The sequence below is a fragment of the Notothenia coriiceps genome, unplaced genomic scaffold (genome assembly GCF_000735185.1).
Source record: "Notothenia coriiceps isolate Sejong01 unplaced genomic scaffold, NC01 NC01_scaffold00000282, whole genome shotgun sequence".
In the NCBI taxonomy this organism is placed as follows: domain Eukaryota; kingdom Metazoa; phylum Chordata; class Actinopteri; order Perciformes; family Nototheniidae; genus Notothenia; species Notothenia coriiceps.
In genome coordinates this window covers 223,861-233,730 of record NW_011332983.1, presented here as the reverse complement: position 1 = coordinate 233,730, position 9,870 = coordinate 223,861, and the positions used below count along the sequence as shown (strand labels likewise).

General features: G+C 39.4%; 1 protein-coding gene across 4 annotated transcripts in view; it reads left to right on the top strand.

The window, feature by feature from the left end:
• The window catches only part of suox (sulfite oxidase), a 24,892-nt gene extending 15,242 nt beyond the window's left edge, over nucleotides 1-9,650 (top strand). The window contains exons 1-5 of one of the 4 annotated variants that reach the window (XM_010782596.1): nucleotides 897-1,036; nucleotides 4,005-4,075; nucleotides 4,344-4,512; nucleotides 6,130-6,402; nucleotides 7,664-9,650. In XM_010782596.1, coding sequence (XP_010780898.1) covers nucleotides 4,017-4,075; nucleotides 4,344-4,512; nucleotides 6,130-6,402; nucleotides 7,664-8,887 — 1,725 coding nt within the window. In that variant the 5' untranslated portion in view covers nucleotides 897-1,036; nucleotides 4,005-4,016 and the 3' untranslated portion in view covers nucleotides 8,888-9,650. Of the gene's footprint in view, nucleotides 1-896; nucleotides 1,037-2,814; nucleotides 3,256-4,004; nucleotides 4,076-4,343; nucleotides 4,513-6,129; nucleotides 6,403-7,663 lie in introns of those variants that run through there. The other 3 variants (XM_010782526.1, XM_010782747.1, XM_010782677.1) reach the window with 3 other exon arrangements.
• The last annotated feature ends 220 nt before the right edge of the window (nucleotides 9,651-9,870 follow it).

The window sequence follows — 9,870 nt, the reverse complement described above, 5'->3', positions numbered from 1 at the left end:
TATAGCTTACCTTTAAGATTTGTTGTAGGTGTGCCCAGGTTTGAACAGGTATGCCCAGGTTTGAACCGTGGTTCAATTTACCCCCTGACCTGGATCAATTTACCCCTACACTGGGGCAAATTGAGCCACAATAATTCTTTTTTTTAAAGAAGTAATATTTTCACTGTCCTTGATCAAATATGAATTATTATCATTGCCATTGATAGGAGACATCCTGAATTACAGGTGTGTGTTTTCATTTTTACTATGTGTAATTTCTCCTTGCTTTAGAGGACAGCATAACTAAAAAATGGCTCAATTTACCCCACTCTCCCCTACTGATATACTAATACAAAATTAGTAAAATGTGTTAGTATGAATACTGGAAAGCCCTGGGGCAAAAAGCCCTGATGTTGGGTAAATGTTTTAATATGTAAGAAAGTGTATTAGGGTTGCAAGAATATGAGTACGTTTTTTATTGAACTTTTTCGAAAATACAGTCTTATTTTAAATAATGACCTTTAGGCTCGAAATTGTCCTCACCATTTCAATTTTATTCTCCAAATAATATTGAATTATTCTTCTGCACATTTCAAATGTTAGATTCTACACTCAAATTGCCACAGACCAGTGACCATGCCAGTGACAGATATTCACTTCAAATACTAGTACAGATTCAGATTATGGTACTCGTTGCTAATGTTTCCTAATGAGCCGCCCTTTATGGTTATTGAAATAATGTGGCTGTAAATGTGATTAATAATTAACAACTGCAATAGAATTGTAAGAAGTTGAGACTAATTTGTTAGATGGATTAGATAAAGCTTGAAATCCTTTCAGATTAATGATTTGATGCAGGTTTTATATGTATTTGCTTCGCCTGTTCTGCAGAGAGGCGTTTGGTGTCCACCTCATACAGTTCACATTTGACTAACGTTGGTTGTCTTGAACGCAGCTCGGTCAGTTATTGTATAACAGTTCAAAGCATTCATTTCGTAATCCCGGTTGTGAATCGTGGAGAGCAGCCGAGTTCAAGCAGGCGACTGACTAAACAGAAGTGAGTAACGATTGTGTTTTAATATGAGCAATCGGAAACTATCTTTCACGTTGCTTCTTCTTATGAACTCATCTGAGTAAGGGGGCGAAGGCGGACATGCTAACAGTGCTAATTTGAATGTTAGCTAAGTGAGGTGTGAGGATAGTGATGGTGACCTGTGTCAGGGTAAAAGTTTATAGCCAATGTTTACCAATGTGTTGTTATTCATAATGTTTCGTAATCTGAATTGGTTTTGTAATGTGTTCACCTCGGCAGAGCCCTCACTGTGATGTAGCTAACACAAAATATGACAGTGGGGGAAATGTTTATGTGGAATATTTAGGGCTGTCCTTTCCTACACCAAATAAATAAGAAATGCTTAGTCGACTAACACTTACTTTTTGTGTCAGCTAATCAAATAGTTTATTAATATACATGTATGTATAACTGAGAAGACTCAAGGATCAGGAAAAGATACCATTTTAAATCACTTTCTTACGAGAGATGTGCTCATACGTTTTTTGTTGATGTTTTTTTGTTGTTGAAATAAGCAGTGGTGGAATGTAACTGAGTAGATAATACTCAAATTATGTATTTTGCGGTACTTTACTTGAGTATATCTCCATTTTCTGCCCCCTTGTACTTCTACTTCACTGCATTGTCAGAGGGAAATTTACTTTTCCTGCACTATATTTATTTGACACTTGTAGTTACTTTTCCCATAAATACACGTGTTTTATATTGTAAAAACACTTGTATGTCTTTTCTAATGATAAAACAGAATCATATAATATTCTATAATAATATTACTCTTTTATAGTACTTTTATTATTGATACTTGAGTACATTTAGCTGATAATACTTCTGTAATATAACTTAAGTAACATTTTCAACTCAAGACTTTTATTTGTTATAGATTATGTTTAGACTGTGGTATTAGTACTTTTACACCACTGGAAATAAGTCATTCAGTTTACAAAAAAAGAATTAGAAATATGACTGTTGTAACCACATAGGAATTCAAATGGTATTGCTGGAAAGGAATATCACCAAAATACCGTTTTATACCATTGATTATGTGTTCAGTTGTTACATTGATGTTACAATTCACGATATGTAGCAAAAACGTGTTTAAACTTTGTTTTTCCTTGACATTTTTGTTACCATGTGAATTATAAAGTGCTGCCATCTGCTAAAGGAGTTTTTGGTAAACAAAAGCTTAATTTTGGCGACTGACCGATTAGTTTAATAGACAAATCTCCAAAACTGAGTTGCTTAACGAATAATCATTCAAAAGCTTCAATTTAAATTGTGTGTTTACCAAACAGGTACTCATAATTTTCATGGTAAAAGTCAGTCGGTATTAAAGAATTACTTGCTGAGTAAAGAAAACCTAACTCAACTGAGACCAAAACGATAAATTAGTTGACTGATTGACAAAGATCAAACAATTATTTCAACATTATTTTGAGTCAGAAATATTGAGAAGCAGCAACAGTAGTTCAATCCTATCCAAACAGTAGCAGATTACCATTTCACCTTCTGAACTCCTGGACTTTTACTGGCACTCGTCTGGCTGCTGGCTGGCGTACTGAGGTGGTAAAAGCTGGTTGAAGATAACCCTGAGTAATCTTAAGAGACACTTTTGACTGATAAGACAGGTGTGATTGAATGTTAAAGCAGAGCTTTGTTTAATGTGTTAGTAAGATTTTCTCTGTTCACCAAACTACTTGGAACACATTTATATTTAGATGATTTACTTATTTTCTCATCCAAGAAAAGTGTGTGCTTCAGGTTTTGGTCCGGTGCTCCTGTAATCTGTTTCCTTTCACCTGTAAGTTAGTCAGTCATATATTTTCTTGTAAAGCAGCCCTCCCCAGAGATGTTTTCCTTAAAGCTTAATGACATTGTGTCACTTGTTTAATACTGGGGTAACGTTCTTCTTTTATTGTCAAAGCGTCAAAGTATTACCAACAGAAGAACACAGGGTACAGTTGGTTTCTTTATTGTATGCATGACCAACCTTGGTCACTAAAAGGGAGTTACACATCCACCAACATGTCTGAGGTCAGAGAAAAGTGAAACTGAAGCCCAGCCCTCTCTCTGTTCACGCCCCCCGAGCTGGTTGGTCAGTTCAGGAGGAGTTTTAAGGTGTCCAGCTTCATTTTGACATTTTCCCCTAACACATGTTGGCTGTAAAGACAGAGAAGGATTGGTGAGGTATGCTGAAAATAAAAATGGTATATCAGACTCTACTTAGCCTTGAAGTAAAAATGTTTTACACACATTAGCCTTTTTGTGTTCACCAGCTATTCTATGTGACGTCCACTGTGTCCTGACACAGCAGAGACAGAGCTTGTAACCTGTACGACTGTTGGACGTCTGAAACTCTGACCTACTGTGTTCATCTGTAAAGTCCAATGTCGTTAATGATAGCATTGCTGAAGATAGTCCAAAGTAATCCATGTTTCTCAAAGTCCAAGCGTTTGAAATGTTTTGCTTTGTCAGTCAACAACGTAAAGCTATTCTGTTCAATATGAGGAGTTATGGTGAAGGGCAGAAGATGACCATATTTTAAAGGCTGAAAACATTTGAATTTAAAAAAAAGAAAAAAAAAGTCTGCAACAATGATTGGTTTATCAATGTGTTGCCCTGTCGGTTGATTCAACGATTATTTGACAAATTGTTGCAGGTCTAATAGTTATTTTTTTTATAACTTGGAAAAGCGCTCTAATAAATGTAATTCATTATTATTATAGCTACAGCATGTACCGTAATCTTGGTGGTAAAGCAAGCATTAGTCGGCGCCCAGATGACCGTAAATATTTTTGTTGTGAATTTTGAGTTTGTCTGCTCTTCACTAGAGGTTCCTGCACTACACTAGTTCTGGTCTGCACTCAAAGGGGTTAACATATTAATTATCTGATAGATATGCTCTGTTTATTTCACCGTGAATTAACCTTTTTTTCTTATCTCAATTTCTTCCCAGTATACCAGTGCAATGCTGCTCCTCAGACGCTGCCACAGCCTGACTAGATTTGGACCTCTCAACACTCAAAGGTACACTGCGTTATTATACTGTTGGAATTCAGTGGTTCTTCACTGTCAGCAGCTAGGTTTGGTCTGTTCTCCACCTGGTCAAAGGTTAAATAAAGGAAACTAAAACAGCAAACTCAAGCTGTGTTTGAGCAAAATAATAGATATTCATTCCCTTTTTTATCTTTTATTTAGTCAATAGTTTTGTTATCCTTGAACATTCGGTTGAACACAATAATGAGGTTGGTTTGATCTGCATAAAAGTCACATTTGTATTTGTTTAATTTCACAGGCATCAAGTGACCCCTGCTGTAGTGTCGTGTGCAGTTCGTCTCTGGAGCAGCAGCAGTGAGGATGGGGGGTCCTACCAGCGCGCCCACGGTCCCAGATGGAGACATGGCCTGGCAGGACTGCTGGCCGGTACCGGGGCTGTCCTGGCTTATGGCCTCCACCACCACAAGGTTAGGAGGAGAACAGATCTTTAAAGACGATGTTTAACTTCTTTAGCTTTCCCTAGGCAAAGTATATCAAGCATCTTTTCCTATGATTTCTAGACCAGGGGTGTCAAACTCAAGGCTTGGCCCGCGACCTCGTTTTATGTGGCCCACAAGAACTTGCAAAGAATATAATATACAATACAATTGGTGTAATTGTTGAATATTTGCTTTCAAGTAGTTTGCCCTAGATTTCTGCTTTCAGACGTAGTTATTTATGAAGTTATTACCAGAACTGATAATAATCCAATGCAGAGCCAATAATGTAATATAATACATTATTTCATATATATTATATATTTATATGTGTATATTTATATTGTCTTAAACTTACAACCGGCCCTTTGAGTGCAACCATAATGCTAATGTGGCCCGCAATGAAATTTTGTTTGACACCCCTGTTCTAGACTAAAGAAATTGAAACATGATAAGTATCATACTTTTTAAATATTAATTTAAATATATTAACCAGGTAAAGATTCATCAAACATCTGGATCCGTATCATGCTACTGCTGCTCTGCACTTGCTGCACTTCTTTGCCACATACCTTACTTTAATGAATCATATGTGGATCTCTAGAGCAACACAGTTTAGATGTGTTAATGTAGTACAAGGTGGAATTTAATAACACATTTAGGATTTGGCCACTTTAAACTGTCTTAGAGGAAAATCATTTACACTACACCCCCTTAAAGTGAGGGCCTCCATCTGTTGGTTTGCAATGCTCAGGAGCGTCTGTCAGCTCATTTGTCAATTTTCACTCCCACATCTTTTGTTACTCAATGTGCAAACATGCTTAGCACACCTCCTGTGTTTAGCTGGTTGCAACATTTCTTTAGAAGATGTAAATAGTTCAGACTTGAGAACACTCAATCAGAAATCTGATTTGAAATGTTTGTTATGTATAAACACAGATAAATACCAAACATTTACTTTGACATTTGCCCTGTGTGTCCACAGGGATATTGCATTACAGTAAATTGTATGTCATTTAGCTCACACTTGTTATCCAAAGCGACCAACGATGACTTCAATAAACAATATTCGTTTTTTTTTTTTTCCTATAATATATTTCTAAATAGAATTGTTTACACTTTGTGACTTAATCCACATTTATTTTAGTTCCATGTATCATACCACATAAGAAATGAGCTCCCTAGTATCGACCCAGAGTTTATGATATGCTTCTCCTAAGGTTTCAGTATAATGTAACATTGCTCTCAGTCTGTATGTCGTCTACAGAGGCTGTTCAGATAACAGGGATCGCCGCTAAAGATAATCATAGCGTCAGGTTAAACACACCTAGCACAGTTCTGTCGCCGTGTGCAAACATGAGAACAAACACTGCTGTTTCCGCCCATAAAACTCTAGGCATAAAAGTGACAAATAATGACATTAACAAAGTAAACACAAACTAATCCAGGTGACCTCTCAATCACAGTTGTACTGAGCAAGAGGATTTTTTGCAACATGCTCTCTACAATTCTTCTAAACTGGATTATTAGTTTCCAGTCAACTTGTTTTTCAAATGTAATTTTTGAAGGATAACACAATGAATGTATCCTCTTTTCTCTCCGGTGCAGGCTGAGCAACAGGACTCCAGCACAGTGCAGACCATAAAGAAGACCTCAGCGTTTCCTATCATCAGTCAGGAGGAGGTGACCACTCACCGCTCCCTGGAACATGGCATCTGGGTCACGTTCAAAGGAGGCGTCTACGATATCACTGAGTTCGTGGCCATGCACCCTGGAGGGGATAAAATTTTGCTGGCAGCAGGGGGAGCTCTTGAACCTTTCTGGGCACTGTACGCTGTACACAACCAGGAACATGTGCTGGAAATGCTCTCAGAGTATAAGGTGGGTCCATTCATGGTTTCTGTTAATAGTTTACCTAAAAAAAGTTGTGTTCATCCAAATTATAAAAGAAAAAAGACACAACTATCCTCTTAAACCACGAGTATTGTAAGTCTAATGACTGTAAGTAAAAAAGAAGCCCAGCATATTGAATATAAAACCAGTAACTATTGGCAGGATATAAACATGGGAGTATCTTGGAATAAAGGGTTTTCACTGGGTGGAACAAGTTTCACCAGACAGGGCGTTCATCACAAAGCCACCAACGCCAAACACCGAGCCAATATTGGTTAGTCTGAGATTTGCAGCTACAATATACTCAAGACCATTAACTTTCAACTGTCCCTGACTTACTGATTTTAACCATGTAACATACCAAAGGCAGCTTCACCGTGCAATATAAGTAAAAGAGTAGAAATACTCTAAATATATGAGCCATAGAAAAGAATATGGTATAAACTTTAATAATAATAATAATAATGGATTACATTTTTTAATTAGAGCGCTTTTACAGGTGCTCAAAGCGCTTTACAATTACATATTACACATATTAGACATGTAAATGTCAATACTGTGGACATTACCCACAGGAGCAAATGCGGGTAGAGTGTGTCCCGTGACCAAGGACACAACGGCCTAAATATTATTTCTCAGCTTGTCGCTTGAAAACATCCATCACAGTTTACTGACACAAGGACAAGATACTCAAGTGTTTGCAAGCCACAATACACATACAAATAACATCCCCTTAAGCAATTATTTATTATACAAATCCATTAAAAATGTTGCTGTATCTTTGAGAAATAGAACATTTGAAAAATGCCAAACTAATTAGTTTGAAGGGGATGTTGAATTTATCCTGAAATGAACTTCTCATTTATTTTTGTCTGTCGCAGAAGACGCATATGAAAAGGTCTACTGCGTACTGTATACTGAGGAGCAGCTGTAGGCTAAATACTGGCACTCTTCAAGCTGTCATTAGAAACAAAAACACTTGCTCATGTCCAATCCAAGTCACTCATCTGGAAAAACTTTTAAAAAAGCTTTAATAAGATTAAATAAGGATATTTAATGATAAAATTGTAAAAGCAAGAACCCTGAAGAAGGCTCGCTTGTGCTCATACACTTGGGTTGTTAACAAAGCTCTGCGTCTTCAAGCATTATATATGTTTCCTCGAATTTAAGCGCAAAAACATCTGACCGAAGGCTTTTCAACTTTTTGCCATAAGAGTGCCAAATAAAACTCTTCTTTGTTTAACACAAGGTTGGAGAGCTGAGTGCAGAAGATGTGAAGAAGCAAAGGGCTATCAAGACATCAGACCCTTACTCTACGGAGCCCGAGCGCCACCCTGCCCTGCACATCAACAACCTGAAGCCCTTCAACGCAGAGCCGCCTCCTGAGCTCCTCTCTGACAGCTTCATCACCCCCTCCGCTATCTTCTTCAAAAGGAACCACCTGCCCGTCCCCCAGGTGGACGCGGCTTCATATCAGCTGCACATTGAGGGGCTACCTGGCGGAGTTCTGACGCTCTCTTTAGAGGAGTTAAAGACTCGATTCCCCAAACACACCATCACAGCCACGCTGCAGTGTGCCGGTAACCGCCGCTCAGAGATGAACAAGGTGAAGCAGGTGAAAGGGCTGAACTGGGGCATCGCTGCGATCAGTAACGCCACGTGGGGGGGGGCGAGGCTCAGAGACGTGCTGCTGGCCGCTGGTTACTCGCCCGATGTGGCTCAGCGCGCTTTCCACGTTCAGTTTGAAGGACTGGACAAAGACGTGACCGGGACGACATACGGTGCTTCCATCCCTCTAAACAAGGCCGTTAATGAGGAAGGGGATGTCCTGCTGGCTTATGAGATGAACGGCCAGGATATCCCCCCCGACCACGGCTACCCGGTGCGTGCTGTGGTGCCGGGCACAGTGGGCGCACGCAACGTGAAGTGGCTGGGGAAAATCATAGTGAGTGCAGAGGAAAGCAGCAGCCACTGGCAGCAGAACGACTACAAGGGCTTCGCCCCCGGGACGGACTGGGACACGGTGGACTTCAAGTCGGCTCCGGCCATTCAGGAGCTCCCCATCCAGTCGGCCATCACCGTGCCGACAGACGGGGCCGTGGTGGACCGCAGTTCTGAAGAGGTGACCGTGAAGGGGTACGCCTGGAGTGGAGGGGGCAGAGAGGTGGTGCGTGTCGATGTTTCTCTGGATGGAGGGAAGACGTGGCAGGTGGCCCAGATGAGGAGCAGTGAGAAGGGACAAGCCCCCGGACCCTCACCCCCCCCGGGACGGGCCTGGGCCTGGAAGCTGTGGGAGGTGACGGCACCTCTTCCTGCCGAGGCTCAGGAGCTGGAGATAGTTTGTAAAGCGGTTGACAACAGTTACAACATGCAGCCAGACACCGTTCCTCCCATCTGGAACCTGAGGGGGGTCCTGAGTAACGCCTGGCACAGAGTGAAGGTAGAGATCAGAGAAGACGATAACGAGGAATAGACTCCGTGGTTTCATCCGTTTTCACAATCCAAAAGGTTTGCGCTTGAAAAGGTTATTTAAATCTGTCACTTGTACTCAGCACAGAAGTGATGGAGGGAAATACGATTTCATAGACGCATAGCTTTGAAGTATTTATGCAAGTGTTGCTTTTGAGATTTGCGTTAATCTGGAACGAAGCTAAAGGCTTACATTTACCAAAACATGTCCAGTTTTATCGATTGTTGATTCACTTTGGTCTTAAGGGGAACATGTTCATTCTCTGGTCTTTTAGAAAAGAAAACATTTTTCTATGTATTTTTGTAATTGGTATATTGCATCGGTTGAATTAATTGTGTGGTTAACATAATTTAAAAGCCTTATTTAAAATAATATTCTGATATCTAATTGAAATGTATACACATTCTAAGTGTATTATAAAGTCATTACTTTAAATGCTTGATATTAGAGTTGCATGTTCACAAGAGTAGAACTGAAACTAATTTAATTTGGGAGCATTGTTTATCTGCCGCTGTGGCATTGCTGACCTTGGGAATAAACTATTTAATAACTTTTTTATGGGAAAAACCATAAAAAAAAACCCATCATCCGTTCAGTCAGTGGAACTGCCCTCCAAGAGCTGCAGCTCAGAGCAGCTGTGTTTATACTACGGCGCTGCAGAAGAAGGGCGCTTCTGGACCACAGTTTAGACTACACTGTGTTTTGTGTCAAATGTACATTATCGTTGAAGATGATAAATAAAGAGCTCTAATTTTACACTGACATACTTCTCTTGTGTCCATTGTTGCTTTGTGCTAAAAGGTGGTAAAGTTATTGTCCTGTATGTCAATGTCATACGGCACTAATTATTAGATAACAGCATCTATTTTCATTTGAACACATTAGTTACAAATACAATTAACTAGATTTTAGAGCTGCAACACATAGTTGATCCACAGAAAAACAATCCCCATCTAAAATGTAATCATTAAAGTAATTATTCATGC